The 26647-nt window shown below is 42.4% G+C and overlaps 1 protein-coding gene across 2 annotated transcripts in view; it reads left to right on the top strand.

Moving 5' to 3' along the window:
- Window positions 1-26647, top strand: part of ngef (neuronal guanine nucleotide exchange factor) — an 82774-nt gene that overhangs the window by 31410 nt on the left and 24717 nt on the right. For both annotated transcript variants that reach the window (XM_053320723.1, XM_053320722.1), the window contains 2 exons: window positions 20044-20204; window positions 20312-20464. In XM_053320723.1, coding sequence (XP_053176698.1) covers window positions 20044-20204; window positions 20312-20464 — 314 coding nt within the window. The remainder of the gene's footprint in view (window positions 1-20043; window positions 20205-20311; window positions 20465-26647) is intronic.

Raw genomic sequence — 26647 nt, 5'->3', positions numbered from 1 at the left:
AATTTGAAGTGGATGGGATGAAGATTATGGGAGTAATTAGTGAAAGAATGAAGCAAGTGACTTCCTGTTGCCAGTAGGTGGCGCTATGACTGTCACTAAATATGAGACTGTACATGTGTTCAGACTAGGACCCTGAACAAGCATGTGAAATTTGGTAAAGCTCAGACCATGTGAAGTCAAGTTATGAGGGTTTGAATTTTCATGGCGAAGGATCGAAATTCGCCGCGTCACCACGGCAACCAGGAATGACGGGGGGAAAAGCTTTTGATAACTTGTCATCTCCAATGTCTCAAGATGACTCTGTGTGAATTTGAAGTGGATGGGATGAAATCTCTAGGAGTAGTGCGTTCAAATATGATGCCACAATTTGCATTAAAATCAATATTTTGATTCAAAATGGCCGACTTCCTGTTGGTGTTAGGGTATGTGTCCAAGAGACTTTTTGGTGCGTCTTGACATGTTGAACATGTGTACCAAGTTTCGTTTCTCTATGTCAATCTGTCACGAGGGGCTCGCTTTTATTGATTTTGTAGGGGGCGCTAGAGAGCCATTTTGGCACGCCCATTTGTGCAAACCATAAAATATCGAAATTTTCGCCGGGTCTGGCTTGCGTGCAGACTTTGGTGAGTTTCGGGGCACGTTCAGGGGGGCAAAAAGGCCGTCGTCGGGAGAGAAAAAAAAAAATAATAATAATAATTAAAACTGCAAGCAGTGATGAACGGGCCCTCGCGCCCCCATGCACCGCCCCGTACTCGCATGTCGGTGCGTGCTGCAGTCACACGGCAGACACAGCGGGCACGTAGACGTCTTGGCACCTGGGCTTGTAATGAATGTTGTGTGATGGGGCTAAGTCACATTGCATGTGTCCACTAGGTGGCGCTAGAGATCACCCACCAATTACATGTCATGTTGCAGTGTGTGCTGTGGAGAACACATCCTGTAAATTTCATGTAAATCGGATAATGTTTGTCATATGAGGCTGACTTCCTGTGTCCAGTAGGTGGCGCTGTGTATTTGACGCAGTATTGATGCATAGATGTGTTCAGGGCGGGACCCTCTACATGTGTGATCAATTTGGTGTAGACAGGACCATGTCTGTAGGAGTTATAAGGACTTGCTGCTTTATGGCGAAGCATCGAAATTGTTTGCACAGCCACGCCCAACAGGAAGAAGTCATAAAAAAGCTTTTGATAATTTGTCATCTCCAATGTCTCAAGATGATTCTGTGTCAATTTGAAGTGGATGGGATGGAATCCCTAGGACTAGTTCGTTAAAATACGTGACCTTGAAATCATCAAAAAAATCAACAGAATTGAGCATTTTTCCAAGATGGCCGACTTCCTGTTGGACTTAGTGTATGGGTCCAAATGGTGTTTTTGTGCGTCTGGAGATGATACATAAACCTACCGAATTTCATTCTTCTATATCAATCGGGAAGGCTGAGGTTCAATTTTGAAATATTCAAGGGGGCGCTATTGAGCTGTTTAGTCACGTCCATCCCATTGAAGTACATAGGATGTTAAATGACCCCACTCCAGACGTGTGTGTTGAGTTTCGTTACCGTGGAGGCATCCTTTGCCCCTGAAAACTGTAATCGTATTTTCATGGCGTTGAATGTGTTGTCATGGCAACGGTATTTGATGATGGGTCATGAGTTGCAGAATGTAGCATCACCAAGGTCTCATGTCTCAGCTGAGTCAATTTCAGGTGGAAATACTTAAGATTATGGGAGTAATTAATGAACAAATGACGCAAGTGACTTCCTGTTGCCAGTAGGGGGCGCTATGACTGTCACTAAATATGAGACTGTACATGTGTTCAGATCAGGACGCTGAACAAGCATATTAAATTTGGAAAAGCTGAGACCATGTGGAGTCAAGTTATGAGGGTTTGAAATTTCATGGCGAAGCATCGAAATTCGCCGCGTCACCACGGCAACCAGGAATGACCGGCGAAAAAGCTTTTGATAACTTTTCATCTCCAATGTCTCAAGATGACTCTGTGTGAATTTGAAGTGGATGAGATCAAATCTCTAGGACTAGTTCGTTAAAGTACGAGGAGTGGAAAACGCCAAAATCGCACATATTTTTCAAAATGGCCGACTTCCTGTTGGAGTGACGTCATGGGCCCCACTGACTTTTTTGTGCGTCTGGACATGATACATATATATACCAAATTTCGTTCATGTACGTCAATCTCTCACATTTTTATATTCAATAGGGGGCGCTAGAGAGTCATTTTGCCACGCCCATTTCTGCAAACCATAAAATATCAAAATTTTCGCCACGTCTGGCTTGCATGCAAACTTTGGTGACTTTTAAGGCACGTTCAGGGGGGCAAAAAGGGCGTTGTTTTGGGAGAAGAAGAAGAATAATAATCATGGCAAAAACAATAGGGCTTCGCGCTGGTCAGCGCTCGGGCCCTAATAATAATAATAATCATGGCAAAAACAATAGGGCTTCGCGCTGGTCAGCGCTCGGGCCCTAATAACTAGAACTGTTCGTACCGAACAGTTATGAACGGGGGCCAAGCCATCCCGCGCGACTCACACCCCAAGCGACTCGCCCCGCGAAGCCCACGCAATATGGCCTAAAAGGACGACAAGGCTCTGGGCATGTGTCAGGACACAGGCCAATGTCTGAGCCTCAGTATTCATTGTAAAGGGAAGTGCGAAAGGCTGAATGTGTGGCGATTTGGATTTGTCGTAATAAGTCCCGCCCACTTTGACCGATTGTTACGTAATTTTGCAGCTGGCCTCTGGAGTGATGTCTTATCATGCTCACCAAATTATGTGTGAATGCGATCATCTTTTAGGAAAGTTGATATTTGTGGGTGTATAACGCCCCCTGTTGATTGATTTGCACCATATTTGGCACAGAGCCCCTGCATGACTTCCTGAACAAGTGACTTAAGTTTGACGTTAAAAGCATTTACTTTGACCAAAATATGGAACAATGTGTTTTTTTTAGCTAGCAAAAAAGATTGTTTGGCTATAAGTAGAGCATTTTTTGGAGTGTTAAAATGCTTTTGATAACTTTTGACCAGACTCATCTGGAGATTATATGTGCAAAGTTTCATGCAGATAGCTCTTAAACTGTAGGAGGAGTTCAAAAAAGTTGGTTTTGCATATGCAGTGACTTAGCAAAGGAAATCTGCAGCAGCAGTGGGCGGGGCCTATGTCAAAAAATCCAACTCTATTCAGGGAATACATGGATATGATGTATATGAATGTGTCATTTAAAATGTGGAAGTTACAGGCAAAAACGCGTTTTTATCCGTTATAGCGCCACCTAGTGGAGTAGATGTGCTATTTTTGTTATGGAATATCTGTGTCCTATTCTATATGTACCCTATAAATTTCACAACCCTCATCATAAGAGTTCAGCTAAAATAAATGCTTGTTGTTTATGTACTTATAAGCCACGCCCACATTGACCAGTCATGACCACCTTCAATATATGGCCTCAGGAATGGGTCTGCATCATACCTACCGAATTTGGCAAGAATCTGTAAAGCCATTCAAGAGATATAAATTTCCTAGATTTGTAGCGCCCCCTAGTGGTCAACATTCACAAAACTTGGCTCATACCCTCACAGTCACATGCCAACCAAGGATCTGACATTTGGTGTTAATAGCATTTAGTTGGACCGAGATATCCAACAGTTAGCATTTTCATAGCTAGCTACAGAAATTAATTTGTTAATAATTTGCGCCTACCTTGGCCAAGCAAAATTCTTTTGATAACTTAAGATCAGGTTGAGCTGGGCAGTGTACGTGCCAAGTGTCACGGAGATCGGACAAAACCCCGAGGAGGAGTTCGAAAAAGTAGGTTTTCCAGTTTTTGCGATTTTGCGCAAAAACTTTATAGGCGGAAGTGGGCGTGGCCAATGGCAAAGTGATTCAGCTCTATTCAGGGAATCTGGGGATATAAGGTTTTTGAATGTGCGACATACGGTGTGAGAGTTATAGGCCAAAACGCGTTGTCCTCACTTATAGCGCCCCCTGCAGGCGGACATATGTAGTTTTTTGCGTCTGAGGTACGTGCAGGGGTCTGGACCAACCCTCCAAATTGCACCGCCCTCCCTTGCACGGTTTAGCCTGCAGCACCAGTTTTATCAACGGAAAAATAAAAATAAAGTATAATAATAATAAAAACCAGCACAAAAACAATAGGGTTCCTAGCACCGCTGGTGCTAGGAAACGCGTCTGCTTGCATACGCGTTTCCTCGTCCCCTCGGGCTTGGCCCCCTAATAATCTGGACGATTACAATAGGGCTTCGCGCTGGTCAGCGCTCGGGCCCTAATTAAAACTGCAAGCAGTGATGAACGGGCCCTCGCGCCCACCACGCACCGCGCCGTACGCGCATGCCGGTGCGTGCTGCAGTCACACGGCAGACACAGCGGGCACGTAGGCGTCTTGGCACCCGGGCTCGTAATGAACGTTGTGTGATGGGGCTAAGTCACATTGCATGTGTCCACTAGGTGGCGCTAGAGATCACCCACCAATTACATGTCATGTTGCAGTGTGTGATGTGGAGAACACATCCTGTAAATTTCATGTAAATAGGATAATGTTTGTCATGTGAGGCTGACTTCCTGTGTCCAGTAGGTGGCGCTGTGTATTTGACACAGTATTGATGCATAGATGTGTTCAGGGCGGGACCCTCTACATGTGTGATCAATTTGGTGTAGACGGGACAATGTCTGTAGGAGTTATAAGGACTTCCTGCTTCATGGCGAAGCATCGAAATTGTCTGCACAGCCACGCCCAACAGGAAGAAGTCATAAAAAAGCTTTTGATAACTTGTCATCTACAATGTCTCAAGCTGACTCTGTGTGAATTTGAAGTGGATGGGATGGAATCTCTAGGAGTAGTTCGTTCAAATATGAGGCGTGGAAATGACCAAAACACTCACCAAAATTGAGCATTTTTCCCAAGATGGCCGACTTCCTGTCGGACTTAGGGTATGGGTCCAAATGGCGTTTTTGTGCGTCTGGAGATGATACATAAACCTACCGAATTGCATTCTTCTATGTCAATCGGGAAGTCTGAGGTTCAATTTTGAAATATTCAAGGGGGCGCTATTGAGCCATTTAGTCACGGCCATCCCATTGAAGTATATAGGATGTTAAATGACCCCACTCCAGACGTGTGTGTTGAGGTTCGTTACCGTGGAGGCATCCTTTGCCCCTGAAAACTGTAATCGTATTTCATGGCGTTGAATGCGTTGTCATGGCAACAGTATTTGATGATGGGTCACGAGTTGCAGAATGTAGCATCACCAAGGTCTTATGTCTCAGCTGAGTCAATTTCAGGTGTAAATACTTAAGATTATGGGAGTAATTAGTGAAAGAATGAAGCAAGTGACTTCCTGTTGCCAGTAGGTGGCGCTATGACTGTCACTAAATATGAGACTGTACATGTGTTCAGAGCAGGACCCTGAACAAGCATCTGAAATTTGGAAAAGCTCAGACCATGTGGAGTCAAGTTATGAGGGTTTGAAATTTCATGGCGAGACATCGAAATTCGCCATGTCACCATGGCAACCAGGAATGACGGACGAAAAAGCTTTTGATAACTTGTCATCTCCAATGTCTCAAGATGATTCTGTCTGAATTTGAAGAGGATGGGATGAAATCTGTAGGACTAGTTAGTTCAAATATGAGACCTGGAAATGACCAAAAAATGCACCAAAATTGAGCATTTTTCCCAAGATGGCCGACTTCCTGTTGGACTTAGGGTATGGGTCCAAATGGCGTTTTTGTGCGTCTGGAGATGATACATAAACCTACCGAATTTCATTCTTCTATGTCAATCGGGAAGGCTGAGGTTCAATTTTGAAATATTCAAGGGGGCGCTATTGAGCCATTTAGTCACGGCCATCCCATTGAAGTATATAGGATGTTAAATGACCCCACTCCAGACGTGTGTGTTGAGTTTCGTTACCGTGGAGGCATCCTTTGCCCCTGAAAAGTGTAATCGTATTTCATGGCGTTGAATGCGTTGTCATGGCAACAGTATTTGATGATGGGTCACGACTTGCAGAATGTAGCATCACCAAGGTCTTATGTCTCAGCTGAGCCAATTTCAGGTGTAAATACTTAAGATTATGGGAGTAATTAGTGAAAGAATGAAGCAAGTGACTTCCTGTTGCCAGTAGGTGGCGCTATGACTGTCACTAAATATGAGACTGTACATTTGTTCAGACTGGGACACTGAACAAGCATATTAAATTTGGAAAAGCTCAGACCATGTGGAGTCAAGTTATGAGGGTTTGAATTTTCATGGCGAAGGATCGAAATTCGCCACGTCACCACGGCAACCAGGAATGACGAGGGAAAAAGCTTTTGATAACTTTTCATCTCCAATGTCTCAAGATGATCCTGTGTGAATTTGAAGTGGATGGGATGAAGATTATGGGAGTAATTAGTGAAACAATGAAGCAAGTGACTTCCTGTTGCCAGTAGGGGGCGCTATGACTGTCACTAAATATGAGACTGTACATGTGTTCAGACCAGGACGCTGAACAAGCATGTGAAATTTGGTAAAGCTCAGACCATGTGAAGTCAAGTTATGAGGGTTTGAAATTTCATGGCGAAGGATCGAAATTCGCCGCGTCACCACGGCAACCAGGAATGACGGGGGGAAAAGCTTTTGATAACTTGTCATCTCCAATGTCTCAAGATGACTCTGTGTGAATTTGAAGTGGATGGGAAGAAAACTCTAGGAGTAGTGCGTTCAAATATGATGCCACAATTTGCATTAAAATCAATATTTAGATTCAAAATGGCCGACTTCCTGTTGGTGTTAGGGTATGTGTCCAAGAGACTTTTTGGTGCGTCTTGACATGTTGAACATGTGTACCAAGTTTCGTTTCTCTATGTCATTATGTGGCGAGGGGCTCGATTTTCTTGATTTTGTAGGGGGCGCTAGAGAGCCATTTTGCCACGCCCATTTCTGCAAACCATAAAATATCAAAATTTTCGCCGGGTCTGGCTTGCGTGCAAAATTTGGTGACTTTTCCGGCACGTTCAGGGGGGCAAAAAGGGCGTCGTTGTGAGAGAAGAAAAATAATAATAATTAAAGCTGCAAGCAGCGATGATCGGGCCCAAGCCCCCCCACGCACCGCCCCGTACGCGCATGTCGGTGCGTGCTGCAGTCACACGGCAGACACAGCGGGCACGTAGACGTCTTGGCACCCGGGCTCGTATTGAACGTTGTGTGATGGGGCTAAGTCATATCGCATGTGTCCACTAGGCGGCGCTAGAGATCACCCACCAATTATATGTCATGTTGCAGTGTGTGATGTGGAGAACACATCCTGTAAATTTCATGTAAATCGTATAATGTTTGTCATATGAGGCTGACTTCCTGTGTCCAGTAGGTGGCGCTGTGTATATGAAGCAGTATTGATGCATAGATGTGTTCAGGGCGGGACCCTCTACATGTGTGATCAATTTGGTGTAGGCGGGACAATGTCTGTAGGAGTTATAAGGACTTCCTGCTTTATGGCGAAGCATCGAAATTGTTTGCACAGCCACGCCCAACAGGAAGAAGTCATAAAAAAGATTTTGATGACTGGCGTTATGTCTTAGCTGAGTCAATTTCAGGTGTAAATACTTAAGATTATGGGAGTAATTAGTGAAAGAATGAAGCAAGTGACTTCCTGTTGCCAGTAGGTGGCGCTATGACAGTCACTAAATATGAGACTGTACATGTGTTCAGACCAGGACGCTGAACAAGCATCTGAAATTTGGAAAAGCTGAGACCACGTGGAGTCAAGTTATGAGGGTTTGAAATTTCATGGCGAAGCATCGAAATTCGTCGCGTCACCACGGCAACCAGGAAAGACGGGCGAAAAAGCTTTTCATAACTTTTCATCTCCAATGTCTGAAGATGATTTTGTGTGAATTTGAAGTGGATGGGATGAAAACTCTAGGACGAGTTCGTTCAAATATGATGCCACAATTTGCATTAAAATCAATACTTTGATTCAAAATGGCCGACTTCCTGTTGGAGTGACGTCATGGAACCCCTAGACTTTTTTGTGCGGCTTGACATGATGAACATGTGTACCGAGTTTCGTTTCTGTATGTCAATCTGTTCATTAAAATATGAGGCCTGGAAATGACCAAAAAACTCTCCAAAATTGAATATTTTTCCCAAGATGGCCGACTTCCTGTTGGACTTAGGGTATGCGTCCAAATGGCATTTTTATGCGTCTGGAGATGATACATAAGCCTACCGAGTTTCATTCTTCTATGTCAATCTGGAAGGCTGAGGTTCAATTTTGAAATATTCAAGGGGGCGCCATTGAGCCGTTTAGCCACGCCCATCCCAATGAAGTATATAGGATGTTAAATTAACCCACTCCAGACGTGTGTGTTGAGTTTCATTACCGTGGACGCATCCTTTGCCCCTAAAAACTGTAATCGTATTATCATGGCGTTGAATGTGTTGTCATGGCAACGGTATTTGATGATGGGTCATGAGTTGCAGAATGTAGCATCACCAAGGTCTTATGTCTCAGCTGAGTTAATTTCAGGTATAAATACTTAAGATTATGGGAGTAATTAGTGAAAGACTGAAGCAAGTGACTTCCTGTTGCCGGTAGGTGGCGCTATGACTGTCACTAAATATGAGACTGTACATGTGTTCAGACCGGGACACTGAACAAGCATATTAAATTTGGAAAAGCTCAGACCATGTGGAGTCAAGTTATGAGGGTTTGAAATTTCATGGCGAAGGATCGAATGGTGAAGGAAATTGTCGGCGCCGCCACGGCCAAACCGGATCCCTAATCAGAAAGTTTTTGATAGCTTTTCATCTCCAATGTCTCAAGATGTTTCTGAGTGAATTTGAAGTCGGTCGGATTAAATCCCTAGGACGAGTTCGCTCAAATGCGAGGCGTGGAAATCGCCAAAAACGCATATTCGATACAAAATGGCCGACTTCCTGTAGGAGTGAAGGCATGGGTCCAAGAGACTTTTTTGTGCGTCTTTACACGATACATATGTGTACTGAATTTCGTTTGTCTAGGGCAATCTCAGGGGTGGGGCTCGCTTTTTTTAACTTTCTAGGGGGCGCTACAGAGCCATTTTGCTACGGCCATTTATACAAACCATAAAATATCAAATTTTTCGCCGGGTCGGACATGATTGTACATTTTGGTGACTTTTGGGGCACGTTCAGGGGGGCAAAAACGCGTTTACTTTATAGGAACTATAATAATAATAATAATAATAATCGGTACGATTACAATAGGGCCTTCGCACTGTAGTGCTTGGGCCCTAATTAAAACTGCAAGCAGTGATGAACGGGCCCTCGCGCCCCATGCACCGCCTTGTACGCGCATGTCGGTGCATGCTGCAGTTACACGGCAGACACAGCTGGCATGTAGAAGTCTTGGCACCGGGGCTTGTAATGAACACTGTGTGATGGGGCTAAGTCACATTGCATGTGTCCACTAGGTGGCGCTAGAGATCACCCACCAATTATATGTCATGTTGCAGTGTATGATGTGGAGAACACATCCTGTAAATTTCATGTAAATCGGATAATGTTTGTCATATGAGGCTGACTTCCTGTGTCCAGTAGGTGGCGCTGTGTATTTGACACAGTATTGATGCATAGATGTGTTCAGGGCGGGACCCTCTACATGCATGATGAATTTGGAGTGGACAGGACAATGTCTGTAGGAGTTATAAGGACTTCCTGCCTAATGGCGAAGCATCGAAATTGTCTGCACAGCCACGCCCAACAGGAAGAAGTCATAAAAAAGATTTTGATAACTGGTGTTATGTCTTAGCTGAGTCAATTTTAGGTGTAAATACTTAAGATTATGGGAGTAATTAGTGAAAGAATGAAGCAAGTGACTTCCTGTTGCCAGTAGGGGGCGCTATGACTGTCACTAAATATGAGACTGTACATGTGTTCAGACGGGGACACTGTACAAGCATATTAAATTTGGAAAAGCTCAGACCATGTGGAGTCAATTTATGAGGGTTTGAATTTTCATGGCGAAGGATCGAAATTCACCACGTCACCACGGCAACCAGGAATGACGAGGGAAAAAGCTTTTGATAACTTTTCATCTCCAATTTCTCAAGATGATCCTGTGTGAATTTGAAGTGGATGGGATGAAGATTATGGGAGTAATTAGTGAAAGAATGAAGCAAGTGACTTCCTGTTGCCAGTAGGTGGCGCTATGACTGTCACTAAATATGAGACTGTACATGTGTTCAGACCAGGACCCTGAACAAGCATCTGAAATTTGGAAAAGCTGAGACCATGTGGAGTCAAGTTATGAGGGTTTGAAATTTCATGGCGAAGCATCGAAATTCGCCGCGTCACCATGGCAACCAGGAATGACGGGGGAAAAACCTTTTGATAACTTGTCATCTCCAATGTCTCAAGATGGCTCTGTGTGAATTTGAAGTGGATGGGAAGAAAACTCTAGGAGTAGTGCGTTCAAATATGATGCCACATTTTGCATTAAAATCAATAATTTGATTCAAAATGGCCGACTTCCTGTTGGTGTTAGGGTATGTGTCCAAGAGACTTTTTGGTGCGTCTTGGCATGATGAACATGTGTACCGAGTTTCGTTTCTCTATGTCAATCTGTCTCGAGGGGCTCGATTTTATAGATTTTGTAGGGGGCGCTAGAGAGCCATTTTTCCACGCCCATTTCTGCAAACCATAAAATATCAAAATTTTCGCCAAGTCTGGCTTGCGTGCAAACTTTGGTGACTTTTAAAGCACGTTCAGGGGGGCAAAAAGGCCGTCGTTGAGAGAGAAGAAAAAAAAGAATAATAATCATGGCAAAAACAATAGGGCTTCGCGCTGGTCAGCGCTCGGGCCCTAATTAAAACTGCAAGCAGTGATGAACGGGCCCTCGCGCCCCCATGCACCGCCCCGTACTCGCATGTCGGTGCATGCTGCAGTCACATGGCAGACACAGCGGGCACGTAGACGTCTTGGCACCGGGGCTTGTAATGAACACTGTGTGATGGGGCTAAGTCACATTGCATGTGTCCACTAGGTGGCGCTAGAGATCACCCACCAATTATATGTCATGTTGCAGTGTGTGATGTGGAGAACACATCCTGTAAATTTCATGTAAATCGGATAATGTTTGTCATATGAGACTGACTTCCTGTGTCCAGTAGGTGGCGCTGTGTATTTGACGCAGTATTGATGCATAGATGTGTTCAGGGCGGGACCCTGTACATGCATGATGAATTTGGTGTAGACAGGACAATGTCTGTAGGAGTTATAAGGACTTCCTGCCTCATGGCGAAGCATCGAAATTGTTTGCACAGCCACGCCCAACAGGAAGAAGTCATAAAAAAGCTTTTGATAACTTTTCATCTCCAATGTCTCAAGATGACTCTGTGTGAATTTGAAGTGGATGGGATGAAATCTCTAGGAGTAGTTTGTTCAAATATGAGGCCTAGAAATGACCAAAAAACTCAGCAAAATATAGCATTTTTCCCAAGATGGCCGACTTCCTGTTGGACTTAGGGTATGGGTCCAAATGGCGTTTTTGTGCGTCTGGAGATGATACATAAACCTACCGAATTTCATTCTTCTATGTCAATCGGGAAGGCTGAGGTTCAATTTTGAAATATTCAAGGGGGCGCTATTGAGCCGTTTAGTCACACCCATCCCATTGAAGTATATAGGATGTTTAATGACCCCACTCCAGATGTGTGTGTTGAGTTTCGTTACCGTGGAGGCATCTTTTGCCCCTGAAAACTGTAATCGTATTTTCATGGCGTTGAATGTGTTGTCATGGCAACGGTATTTGATGATGGGTCATGAGTTGCAGAATGTAGCATCACCAAGGTCTTATGTCTCAGCTGAGTTAATTTCAGGTATAAATACTTAAGATTATGGGAGTAATTACTGAACGAATGAAGCAAGTCACTTCCTGTCGCCACTAGGTGGCGCTATGACTGTCACTAAATATGAGACTGTACATGTGTTCAGACCGGGACGCTGAACAAGCATATTAAATTTGGAAAAGCTCAGACCATGTGGAGTCAAGTTATGAGGGTTTGAAATTTCATGGCGAAGCATCGAAATTCGCCGCGTCACCACGGCAACCAGGAATGACGGGCCAAAAAGCTTTTGATAACTTTTCATCTCCAATGTCTCAAGATGACTCTGTGTGAATTTGAAGTGGATGGGATGAAAACTCTAGGAGTAGTTTGTTCAAATATGATGCCACAATTTGCATTAAAATCTATATTTTGATTCAAAATGGCCGACTTCCTGTTGGAGTGACGTCATGGAACCCATAGACTTTTTTGTGCGTCTTGACATGTTGAACATGTGTACCGAGTTTCGTTTCTCTATGTCAATGTGTCGCGAGGGGCTCGACGTTCTTGATTTTGCAGGTGGCGCTAGAGAGCCATTTTGCCACGGCCATTTGTGCAGACCATAAAATATCAAAATTTTCGCCGGGTCTGGCTTGCGTGCAAACTTTGGTGACTTTTCGAGCGCGTTCAGGGGGTCAAAAAGGCCGTTGTTGTGGGAGAAGAAAAATAATAATAATCTTGGCAAAAACAATAGGGCTTCGCGCTGGTCAGCGCTCGGGCCCTAATTAAAACTGCAAGCAGTGATGAACGGGCCCTCGCGCCCCCATGCACCGCCTTGTACGCGCATGTCGGTGCGTGCTGCAGTCACACGGCAGACACAGCGGGCACGTAGACGTCTTGGCACCGGGGCTTGTAATGAACACTGTGTGATGGGGCTAAGTCACATTGCATGTGTCCACTAGGTGGGGCTAGAGATCACCCACTAATTACATGTCATGTTGCAGTGTGTGATGTGGAGAACACATCCTGTAAATTTCATGTAAATAGGATAATGTTTGTCATGTGAGGCTGACTTCCTGTGTCCAGTAGGTGGCGCTGTGTATTTGACACAGTATTGATGCGTAGATGTGTTCAGGGCGGGACCCTCTACATGCATGATGAATTTGGTGTAGATCAGACAATGCCTGTAGGAGTTATAAGGACTTCCTGCCTAATGGCGAAGCATCGAAATTGTCTGCACAGCCACGTCCAACAGGAAGAAGTCATAAAAAAGCTTTTGATAACTTGTCATCTCCAATGTCTCAAGCTGACTCTGTGTGAATTTGAAGTGGATGGGATGAAATCTCTAGGAGTAGTTCGTTCAAATATGAGGCGTGGAAATGACCAAAACACTCACCAAAATTGAGCATTTTTCCCAAGATGGCCGACTTCCTGTTGGACTTAGGGTATGGGTCCAAATGGCGTTTTTGTGCGTCTGGAGATGATACATAAACCTACCGAATTTCATTCTTCTATGTCAATCGGGAAGTCTGAGGTTCAATTTTGAAATATTCAAGGGGGCGCTATTGAGCCATTTAGTCACGGCCATCCCATTGAAGTATATAGGATGTTAAATGACCCCACTCCAGACGTGTGTGTTGAGTTTCGTTACCATGGAGGCATCCTTTGCCCCTGAAAAGTGTAATCGTATTTCATGGCGTTGAATGCGTTGTCATGGCAACAGTATTTGATGATGGGTCACGAGTTGCAGAATGTAGCATCACCAAGGTCTTATGTCTCAGCTGAGTCAATTTCAGGTGTAAATACTTAAGATTATGGGAGTAATTAGTGAAAGAATGAAGCAAGTGACTTCCTGTTGCCAGTAGGGGGCGCTATGACTGTCACTAAATATGAGACTGTACATATGTTCAGACGGGGACACTGTACAAGCATATTAAATTTGGAAAAGCTCAGACCATGTGGAGTCAAGTTATGAGGGTTTGAATTTTCATGGCGAAGGATCGAAATTCGCCACGTCACCACGGCAACCAGGAATGACGAGGGAAAAAGCTTTTGATAACTTTTCATCTCCAATGTCTCAAGATGATCCTGTGTGAATTTGAAGTGGATGGGATGAAGATTATGGGAGTAATTAGTGAAAGAATGAAGCAAGTGACTTCCTGTCGCCAGTAGGTGGCGCTATGACTGTCACTAAATATGAGACTGTACATGTGTTCAGACTAGGACCCTGAACAAGCATGTGAAATTTGGTAAAGCTCAGACCATATGAAGTCAAGTTATGAGGGTTTGAATTTTCATGGCGAAGGATCGAAATTCGTCGCGTCACCACGGCAACCAGGAATGACGGGGGAAAAAGCTTTTGATAACTTGTCATCTCCAATGTCTCAAGATGACTCTGTGTGAATTTGAAGTGGATGGGAAGAAAACTGTAGGAGTAGTGCGTTCAAATATGATGCCACAATTTGCATTAAAATCAATATTTTGATTCAAAATGGCCGGCTTCCTGTTGGTGTTAGGGTATGTGTCCAAGAGACTTTTTGGTGCGTCTTGACATGTTGAACATGTGTACCAAGTTTCGTTTCTCTATGTCAATCTGTCACGAGGGGCTCGCTTTTATTGATTTTGTAGGGGGCGCTAGAGAGCCATTTTGGCACGCCCATTTGTGCAAACCATAAAATATCGAAATTTTCGCCAGGTCTGGCTTGCGTGCAAACTTTGGTGATTTTCGGGGCACGTTCAGGGGGGCAAAAAGGCCGTCGTCGGGAGAGAAAAAAAAAAATAATAATAATTAAAGCTGCAAGCAGCGATGATCGGGCCCAAGCTCCCTCGCCCCGCCACTACTGAGCGAGACTTGCTGTGACGCACACAGAGTCAAGATAAAGTTGGTTGGATTAGGAGGAATTCATTAAAGTATGTGGTGTGAAAATTCTATCAAACCGTGGCAAAATTGCAAATTCACTTCAAAATGGCCGACTTCCTGTTGGAGTGAGGGTATGGGTCTAAGAGACTTTTTTGTGCCTCTTTATGTGATACATATACATACCAACTTTTGTTCATCTATGTCAATCTGGAGGGACGGGCTCAATTTCCTTAATCTTCTACGGGGTGCAGTACCCCCATTTGGCCAGCTGTTCCTGTTTAATGGCGAAACATCAAAATTCCTCACATCGCCACGAAGCAACCAAATCCCTAATCAGAAAGTTTTTGATAACTTTTCATCTCCAATGTCTCAAGATGTTTCTGAGTGAATTTGAAGTCAATCAGATTAAATCCGTAGGACAAGTTCGTTAAAGTACGTGGCGTGGAAAACGCCAAAATCGCACATATTTTTCAAAATGGCCGACTTCCTGTTGGAGTGACGTCATGGGTCCAAGAGACTTTTTGGTGCGTCTTTACAAGATACATATGTGTACCAAATTTCGTTTGTCTATGTTAATCTGACTTGAGGGGCTCAATTATTTTTCAATTTTCAACAGGGTGTTTTTGTATCCAGTAGGTGGCGCTATGGAGCTGACACAGTATTGATGCATAGACGTGTTCAGGGAGGGACCCTCTACATGCGTGATTAATTTGGTGTAGATCGGACAATGTCTGTAGGAGTTATAAGGACTTCCTGTTTAATGGCGAAGGATCGAATGGCGAAGGAAATTGTCGGCGCCGCCACGGCCAAACCGGATCCCTAATTAGAAAGTTTTTGATAACTTTTCATCTCCAATGTGTCAAGATGTTTCTGAGTGGATTTGAAGTCGGTCGGATTAAATCCCTAGGACAAGTTCGTTAAAGTACGAGGTGTGGAAAACGCCAAAATCGCACATATTTTTCAAAATGGCCGACTTCCTGTTGGCGTGAGGTTATGGGTCCAGGAGACTTTTTTGTGAGTCTTTACACGTTACATATATATACCAAATTTCGTTCATCAATGTCAATCTGGAGGGAGGGGCTCAGTTTTATTAATCATCTACGGGATGCAGTACCCCCATTTGGCCAGCTGTTCCTGTTAAATGGCGAAACGTCAAAATTCCTCACATCGCCACGAAGCAACCAAATCCCTAATCAGAAAGTTTTTGATAACTTTTCATCTCCAATGTCTCAAGATGTTTCTGAGTGAATTTGAAGTCTGTCGGATTAAATCCCTAGGACGAGTTCGTTAAAGTATGACGCGTGGAAAACGCCGAAATCGCACATATTTTTCAAAATGGCCGACTTCCTGTTGGAGTGACGTCATGGGTCCAAGAGACTTTTTGGTGCGTCTTTACAATATACATATGTGTACCAAATTTCGTTTGTCTATGTCAATCTGACTTGAGGGGCTCAATTTTTTTTCAATTTTCAAGGGGGCGCTATTGTATCCAGTAGGTGGCGCTATGGAGCTGACACAGTATTGATGCATATACGTGTTCAGGACGGGACCCTCTACATGCGTGATTAATTTGGTGTAGATCGGACAATGTCTGCAAGAGTTATAAGGACTTCCTGTTTAATGGCAAAGGATCGAATGGCGAAGGAAATTGTCGGCACCGCCACGGCCAAACCGGATCCCTAATCAGAAAGTTTTTGATAACTTTTCATCTCCAATGTCTCAAGATGTTTCTGAGTGAATTTGAAGTTGGTCGGATTAAATCCCTAGGACAAGTTCGTTAAAGTACGAGGTGTGGAAAACGCCAAAATCGCACATATTTTTCAAAATGGCCGACTTCCTGTTGGAGTGACGTCATGGGCCCCACAGACTTTTTTGTGCGTCTGGACATGATACATATATATACCAAATTTCGTTCATGTACGTCAATCTCTCACATTTTTATATTCAATAGGGGGCGCTATTGAGCCATTTTGCGACGGCCATTTTGGCGGACCTTAAAATATCAAATTTTTCACCGGGTCTGATGTACGTGCAAATTTTGGTGACTTTTCGGGCACGTTTAGGCTGTCAAAAAGGCGTTTGTTTTATATAATAATAATAATAATCGGCACGATTACAATAGGGCCTTCGCACTGTATAGTGCTTGGGCCCTAATAATAATAATAATAATCATGGCAAAAACAATAGGGCTTCGCGCTGGTCAGCGCTCGGGCCCTAATAATCTGGACGATTACAAGGGCTTCGCGCTGGTCAGCGCTCGGGCCCTAATAATCTGGACGATTACAATAGGGCTTCGCGCTGGTCAGCGCTCGGGCCCTAATAATCCGGACAGATACAATAGGGCTTCGCGCTGGTCAGCGCTCGGGCCCTAATAATATTCCGGACAGATACAATAGGGCTTCGCGCTGGTCAGCGCTCGGGCCCTAATAATCTTGACAGATACAATAGGGCTTCGCGCTGGTCAGCGCTCGGGCCCTAATAATCCGGACAGATACAATAGGGCTTCGCGCTGGTCAGCGCTCGGGCCCTAATAAAGGGGAATAATAATCATGGCAAAAACAATAGGGCTTCGCGCTGGTCAGCGCTCGGGCCCTAATAATAATCATGGCAAAAACAATAGGGCTTCGCGCTGGTCAGCGCTCGGGCCCTAATAATAATCATGGCAAAAACAATAGGGCTTCGCGCTGGTCAGCGCTCGGGCCCTAATTAAAGCTGCAAGCAGCGATGATCGGGCCCAAGCTCCCCCGCCCCGCCACGACTGAGCGAGACTTGCTGTGACGCATCTTCAAAGTCTTTAAATGACACAGAGTCAATATGAAGTCAGTCGGATTAGGAGGAATTCATTAAAGTACGTGGTGTGACTTCCTGTTGGAGTGAGGGTATGGGTGAGGGTATGGGTCTAAGAGACTTTTTTGTGCCTCTTTAAGTGATACATATATATACCAAGTTTTGTTCATCTACGTCAATCTGGAGGGAGGGGCTCAATTTTAATAATCTTCTATGGGGTGCAGTACCCCCATTTGGCCAGCTGTTCCTGTTTAATGACGAAACATCAAAATTCCTCACATCGCCACGAAGCAACCAAATCCCTAATCAGAAAGTTTTTGATAACTTTTCATCTCCAATGTCTCAAGATGTTTCTGAGTGAATTTGAAGTCGGTCGGATTAAATCCCTAGGAGGAGTTCATTAAAGTACGAGGCGTGGAAAACACCAAAATCGCACATATTTTTCAAAATGGCCGACTTCCTGTTGGAGTGACATCATGGGTCCAAGAGAGGTTTTGGTGCGTCTTTACAAGATACATATGTGTACCGAATTTCGTTTGTCTATGTCAATCTGACTTGAGGGGCTCAATTTTTTTTCAATTTTCAAGGGGGCGCTATCGTATCCAGTAGGTGGTGCTATGGAGCTGACACAGTATTGATGCATAGACGTGTTCATGGCGGGACCCTCTACATGCGTGATTAATTTTGTGTAGATCGGACGATGTCTGTAGGAGTTATAAGGACTTCCTGTTTAATGGTGAAGGATCGAATGGCGAAGGAAATTGTCGGCACCGCCACGGCCAAACCGGATCCCTAATTAGAAAGTTTTTGATAACTTTTCATCTCCAACGTCTCAAGATGTTTCTGAGTGAATTTGAAGTCGGTCGGATTAAATCCCTAGGACAAGTTCGTTAAAGTACGAGGTGTGGAAAACGCCAAAATCACACATATTTTTCAAAATGGCCGACTTCCTGTTGGAGTGACGTCATGGGTCCCACAGACTTTTTTGTGCGTCTGGACATGATACATATATATACCAAATTTGGTTCATGTACGTCAATCTCTCACATTTCTATATTCAATAGGGGGCGCTATTGAGCCATTTTGCGACGGCCATTTTGGCGGACCTTAAAATATCAAATTTTTCGCCGGGTCTGATGTATGTGCAAATTTTGGTGACTTTTGGGGCACGTTTAGGCTGTCAAAAAGGCGTTCGTTGTGAGAGACGAATAATAATAATTTCTACAGATACAATAGGGCCTTCGCACTGTATAGTGCTTGGGCCCTAATAATTTCTACAGATACAATAGGGCCTTCGCACTGGTAGTGCTTGGGCCCTAATAATCCGGACAGATACAATAGGGCTTCACGCTGGTCAGCGCTCGGGCCCTAATAATAATTTTGACAGATACAATAGGGCTTCGCGCTGGTCAGCGCTCGGGCCCTAATAACTCACACTGCATCCAGCTAGCCAACTCCATTTATCATAACAGCAGCAGTAGAAGCTCCGGGTCTCAGCTCGTCCCCCATCACCTGTTGCTGCTGAAGCCAGTCCAGTCTAAACTGCTTTATCCTCTTATTGTCTTCTAGTTAAAGTCTTGTGAAATTATGTTTTTGTGTAGAAATTACCAAATAATCTTTCATTTCCACTTTATCGTCATCTCCTGAAACTATAGCTGACGAGAGGGCGTGAATGACAGCCAGAACTGTCCAATCACATTAGATTAAAAGACTTAAAACATCAACAATTCTTTAACAACAACAATTCAAGTTTGCAGTCTTGTTCTCTCTCTGGGGCTTGTGTGCTCCCCCCTCCTCCTCCTCCCTTCCTCTGCTGCGGGCGGTCCCCTGCTCCTCTCCAGCTACATCTACCTGCGCGGCCTGCGCCTCTTCCGCTCCCTCCGGTGTGTGATAGCAAGCTTCCCCTGGTGCTGGGTCCATCTTCAGCAGCAGCTGGTTTAAAAAATCCAATGAGCTTTGTGATGCTCTTTAGTAATTCTTTTTCGCGTAACTTTTCTTAATACGTTTTTTTCTTTTCTGGGCACCAATCTCAAATGTCCTCCCCGACATTTTCCACTTAATGTCACTCAATCATAGAGGGACACACCCCAAAACTAACTATAGACATTCTGATAGGTAAGCCCACGGGCCATTGGCTATGGGGCCACGTGGGTCACCCCTAAGTTGGATCAATCAGCAGCCACGTAATGTGCGATTAGAGTGATTGACAGAAAACCTGACAAGTTACAAAACAATATGATCTTTTCAGCTCATCATGACCCTGAACATAGGAGGCCCCTGAACATGGGAGGCCCCTGGGCTTCAGCCCAGGTAAGCCTGTGCATTAAAGCGGCCTTGCGTATAGCTGTAACGCTGTTGCTGGTATTTATAAATGCTGGGTGTGATTCTTGTGTGGGACGGCTCATGACTAGTCCAGTGACTCACTGACCAATCACTGGCCGGCACTCTGTTGACACCTATGACAGTATGTGTCATAGTCATCCTTCTTCATCAGAAACTCCTCACTGGACATAAGGATCTCCAGTCAGTATTAATGTAACTTAATGATTTTTTTTTTTATGTTTTTGTCTAGGCCATGTTTGAGCTTGTTACCTCAGAGGCATCCTACTACAAGAGTTTGGAAATTTTAGAGACTCACTTTCTCCATAACCCTGTTTTAGTCAACACTCTCTGCCAATCCGACATGCATTTTCTGTTCTCCAACATTGAAGAAGTCATGAAAGCCAGTGAACGGTAGGACAAGATCTTGATTAACACCAATCAGTGATCTTATATCTCAGTTATGAAGCTCCAGTGAATTTGTGTCATATCCCTCGATAATGGTCTCTTTTTATTTTCAGGTTCCTTATGGATCTTGAGCACCGAATTGAGGAATCTATTTTGATTTCTGATGTGTGTGACATTGTTTACCAACACGCTGTTGAACACTTCAGTGTCTTCATTAAATATGTCATTAACCAGGTGTACCAGGAAAAGAACTACAGACGGATTTTGTGAGTATTTTTTTTATGAATATGTCTGTTTCATGTGAACTATGTGGAGTGGTACATAAGCTGGTACATTTGCTGTTGAAGCAAATAGTGAGTATTGTGATTTTTTAAAACAAACTGGACAGTATTTTTGTCTTTTGAAATACGTATATAATATTTGCTCACACACTGTGACCTGCTTGAATGACTGCATACTGATGATAATGTCATGCTTGGAGAGAGAGGAACTGCAAGAAAAAGAATTCGAGTGAGATGATAGGTGTTATCTGTCATACATGGCTGTTTTCTTATTAAGTCTGTGAGTGCTTTGTTTGCGCTTCTGTTTGCAGAGGGGAACAGGTTTTGATCATAAAAAAATTTAATGTGCAGGGTGTGGTTGCTATGAATATAATGTGCATGTCACACTTCATCAACTACACATACCTGAGTAAGAGTGTTATTTTCCCACACTTCAGAGGACAGATACTTTGGCAGACACTAAGGGCATTTTCACACCAACAGCATTAGTGCGTTTTAATCAAACTGTAGTTTGTTTGACCCCTTGTTTTGGTTCATTTGCGTTGGTCAGAATGCAGCAATCGCACTCAGGTCTGCACCAAATTAACCGGTCCGAGACCACAAAAATAGGTGGTCTCGATCCGCACCAACTGCTGAACTCTGTTGCGGTTTAAGCAAATAGGTAAAAACGATCTAGTTGTAATGAATTATGGGTATGGGGGCACTCAAATGTGGATATAATTATATATTTCATGTCATATCATTTATATTTCATTTATATTTCTTGCAATGTGTCTTCAGCGGCTCCAGTACATCATCAGATTATTTTCCAATCGCAGTCGCACCTCATTTTCAAACTGTAATATTTGCCAAAAATTAGCAGGGGTAGGAAGTAACGAAGAATGTACTTCATACTTCAATAACTGTACTAAGTAGATTTTCCAGGTATCTGTACTTGAGTATTTATTTTTACTCCCTACCTTTAAGCCGTTTTTGACAATGTAAGGAGTAGAAAGTACATTTCTGTCTGTACTTTCTACTCCTTACATTGTCAAAACAGGCCTGTTACTTGTTTCAACCTCTGTGACTTTATAAAAAGAAGACATGACATGCAAAGAAGTGATAGAAAACCAATCTTTTTTTTTTTGGTAAGTGCGCTTCGTGTCGTCCTGGCTGACTGCTCATATCAAAATCCTCCGACAAAGAAAGTCTCAACAATGTGTGCAGACAGTGCAGGAATATGACAGCAGCAGTGAGACTCCTGACATATGAACACATACTGAGCACTGTGCACAGTTAACAGAGGTCCATTATAACTGTAATCTGTGAAAGTGAGTGAGTCAGTGAAGAACGATTAATGTGATTAAAAAATACATAAAATAACAGGTTATGCCCTTACAGCCCTTATATAATATATATTATATATATATATATATATATATATATATATATATATATATATATATATATGTTCCGTCTGAAATTTGGCTTGCAGCAGACTGTGTCCAGTGATTTGTAATTTTTAAAGTCAGTACGCTACATTGGAACAATTTATTGCCTGCTGCAGATTACACTATCAAACTCTGAAAATGCCCTAAATGGGACCTGTGCCAGCCATACAGTTTCAGTTACTGGAAGTAAGTTACTGACTGGAGAAATGCATCCCCCATTATTCATTTGGGGAGAGCAAAGTTATTGTTTTACTACCCCACTTCTTGTCTTCTAAAAATAAACAGTCGTTGCAATCAGGTGATAATATTTAAGTAGCCGATAGTTTTACTATTTTAAGCAACTGACAAAAACAAGTAATGAAAAAATCACACATTGGAATGGATTCAGTTGAACCCGTTACTGAGCAGACTGAAAGCACAGTGAAAGAGAGACAGACAGGCAGACGGGAGGTTTTCCTTAAAGCATTAAAGTGGCAATTGTTTAGAAGCTATAGGCATTTAAAATACACCAGACCAAAGTATGAAACATTTCCAAAATATCAAAACTTTATTTCATTTTTGTAGCCTTTGTATATATGTAAATATAAATAAAATAAATAAAGTAAAATAAATAAATTTCGTCTATGAAATGCAAATTTCCTCCATCATCTACAATGACATCGTAAGCCCAGAGGTCGAAATTGAAAAGCCTTAGCCAACAGACTGCATATGGCCAACGAGAATCTTGTTTAAACAGATTAAAGAAAAGAGAAGAAAAGACGTAAAACATAAGCCCAACACACTACAATTATGTGCCAAATATCAGCAAAACGTATAAAACATCATTAACATTCACAAGTTTTTTGGATCCACATCAAAAGTTCAGTCTTAGTTTTGCCCCTTCATCTGGTATAGATATGGCCGTTAAATAGCCTGTGATCAATTACATTAAGTAAGCCTAATGCAATTCATAAACGTAAAACCTGGGCCAAAAGCACAGAAAGGCAAACAACAACTGGTCAATGTAGGCTACTCCATAACTCTTGGGTTCGGCATTGCTCTTGAAATCCCATTGAACAGGGGAATGAGATTTCTGAAGGGGGCAAGAGAAAGACCTGTAATTAACGAGCTGCTGCGGTAACCTCATCCAAATTGAAAAGGGGATGAGCATTTCCTTTGAACGCCCCTTTGGTGTTGTATTACACAAAAAATAATCATTAAAATCATTTTTATTATAATATATGTGATATATACATGAAAAGAGTGGCCTGGAATGGAGTCAAATTCCCGGCCTGAATTATTGTCAGAGTTAACTCGCTGCAGGCCGCTTTTCGTCACTCTTATAGACATAGACAAAGTTCAACTAATGCCTCAACGTGTCGGTGCAGCTCTCGTGTTTGGGGGTACAACAATGCAACAAACCCGGCAACCTCTGACACCCATGCAAAACTTCTCTCCTAGGTTAGGCCACCGAGAAGTGCCAGTTACATTTTCACCTGAGATCGATCAATCTTTTCTGGGAGTTGCACTTCGTTGTTAAGTCCTGAAAGATTTCTGTTTGAAGCATCGATAAGAAGTGTTTCTCTCTGTTCTGGCTTGATCAAATCTCCATTTGAGCTCATTTTGAACTAAGTCCTCGGCTTCAAAAAACTGTCGCCTCCACTGTGCTTCTCCAATTGCTAATTGCCCTGGTAACAAAGGTGTTGTGATTGCTTGTGAGGCGCAGTAATCCTTTTTTGTTTGCTTTTGCACATGTAAAGCAAAACACAGTCTGAGTCTTTGATATAATGCAGCCATTTCCATTTCTTGAACCATCCACATTGAAATTATCTTTCAAAATTTTGCCCACCATATCTCCTGCCAGGAAATGCCATGTTGGGCTGGTACGGTTCCTAAGCTTAGTATGAGTACCTGTAACCTGAGGTGGCTATAATCCATGACTAGTAGTTACATCAGATTTGAAATTAGATACGCATAACGAAAGCCATGTTAGGCCATGCTTGAATAAGATTGTGTATGTAAAGCAGAAAGTATGAGTACCTGTAATCTGAGGTGGCTCCAATGACCTCTTTTGTCTCTTTCGCTGGCGATCGTTCTCTCGTCACTCAGCTGAAAAGTTAATATTAAAGTGCGTTTTTTATGATGATGAATCAGCTGGGGTAATCAGAAAGTATGAGTACCTGTAACCTGAGGTGACTCCAATGTCTTCTTCAGTCTCGAATGCGTTTTTTATGCTGTTGAGTGTAGTTTCATCAGATAGTTGTTTGAAATTAGATCCACATAACCAATGATGTTAGTCCATGTGTGAATGAGATTGTGTATGTAAATGAGAATTGTTATTGAGTTGCTGTGGGATTAATTAGTTCGATAGGTAGCTATATATTGATAATGGGATTTTTGACAAATGTTAGGCTATGATACACAGACTAAATTGTAATATAGTGGACACAATGAATGAAAAGGTTAGGCTTTACATGCATAATCACATTGTGAAGTATGATTTAGTTGCTAATGAAAACAGTCATATGTTAAAAACAAAAATCTAAGTAATAATTTCTATATCTTGGTAAGGATGAGGAAAATGTGAATACTCATTACTTCAGAAAAATGTAATATTTATTTATTAACTTATTTATTAACTTATTTATTAACTTATTTATTAACTTATTTATTAACTTATTTATTAACTTATTTATTAACGTACGGCGTCTCTAGGCATATATGTCACAGGCTGAAAAAATAGTCCCAGGTGTCTGTAGCGCCGGAGTCCCAAATAAAAATAAAAAGTGTAACTGCAGACTATTTATTTAACATTGAAATAGAAATTGAAGTTGACATGAAATGCGAAGAAATGCCATATGCAATGGCTGGCTCCCTAAATCATGGAGAGGGTTGGTGAAAGGTGAACGCACAGATGGACGGACAAACATCCTGCTCTCCAATTATAGTAGTAGGATTCTCTCATTTTCTCTTTTTTTTCAAGTTTACTCTAAGGGGTAGTTTCGCAACAAAGTTAAGTACTGGGCTAAGATCTCCCTTTTAAGTCTCAGTTGTGAGTCCTTGATTTGAGATAATGTAATGTTTTAGAAGTTATCATTATTCATTCCTCATTTACATTACAATTACACCAGCTATTGGTGCTATTGAGAATAGCTACTTCTAGAACCTGTGGATAAAATGAACAGATGGGGTTGGAATTAGGTCACTGTTGTGAGGCCATTTCATTCATCCAGATTGTTTGTACTTTATTGCTATTGTTAGACTGTGAATATGGCCTTGTGAGTATTGAGAATAGGATATTTTAGGATGTGTTGTAAGGCTGTTTCATTTATATAAATAATTTGTCCTTGTTGGACCTTGAAGATGGCTTAGCAACCTGCAACTGCTACAACCATTTTAGGCTACATAATGTTTTTATCAATATAATTTCAATAATTTGATGTCCTGATCCACCCATTACATTATGTAATGTTCTTGTTGCGTTCTTGGTTTTCATAGCACTCCAATCCAGGCTAACACAGTTGGCTGTTTCTACGCATAATGCAAGAGGCTAAGTGGAGTATAAATGCAGGAAATTTGTTGTTTTAATTACAATTTTTGTTTGTGTATTGGAAAAACAATAATTCACCTAATTATAGATGTCATCATACTTCATAGTTCTATTTTACATTCATATGCATACAGTAAGTTACATCATCAGGTGTGTGCATGTTGTCCCAGTGTAATAGTTACACATTCTGCTCAGTGATTTTGTAAAACCAAAAGCAATTGGAAATTATAAATAAGCTGTGGGCTGTTTGTGTAGGAGTGGTATGATCAATGCACATTTAGCCCAAATCTCAAATAAATGTAGTCAACATGAAAGCAGTGTTTATTATTTTCAGGGAGCTAATCAGATCACTGCTAAGACACTGGTTGCCATACCATACCATACTACTGATGACAAGTCTGATCACACTCATAAGGGTGTTAGCCTAATGACTTGTCATATACAATCCCATCACTGACTGTGCTGCAATGTCGAAATATTACTTGTTTCAGCTGAGAAAGGACATGATCAAACCCAGTGACTTTATGTGATGTGATGTGATATGAGGGGAAGAGCTATGAGCATTTCCAGGTGGCATATAAAAAATATCAAAAAGTAAATGTGATTAGCTCTCTTACTTTATATTCATTAATATACCTCCAAAACAATTAAAGGTACTCAAAACTTAGAAAGGGGAATTCGTTGCTGGTCTTGCTGCTCTTTTGTTTTTATATTTATTTGTATCTTATCTATTTCCTTTTTCTGAAGCTGGGTGTTAAAACAGTTTGGCAATGTTGTTTTTTTACAGGGAAATAATGGTCCTTTCTGCTGCTCATTCTGGTTTTCACTGTGCATCATCTTTGATATGTGATTGATGGTCATTACAATTGAGAAAACAGCAACATTGCCCTGAATTGTATGTTGTGTTGAACATTACAGGTGAAACATGACAATTGGGCTAATTTTTCACCATCAAACTTCGACAAAGCTCATTCCATGTGGTGTTAGATTTGGCACTTTCTTCTATCACATGCATAGTGGAAAATGCTTACTGATTACTTGTTCACACACAGTGTCCATGTACAGTATGTGTATGCTGTAATACATCAGACTCTCCCCAGTTGTCATTACAAACATTACAAAATGTTCAAAAAGGACCACTCCTTTTCTGTCGTTCTCCCAGCATTACCACAGCTACTTTTGCTCTCAATTGCAGAGCAGCTGATAAAT

Source organism: Scomber japonicus, chromosome 6 (assembly GCF_027409825.1).
Source record: "Scomber japonicus isolate fScoJap1 chromosome 6, fScoJap1.pri, whole genome shotgun sequence".
Classification (NCBI taxonomy): Eukaryota; Metazoa; Chordata; class Actinopteri; order Scombriformes; family Scombridae; genus Scomber; species Scomber japonicus.
This window is presented reverse-complemented; position numbering and strand designations above follow the sequence as displayed.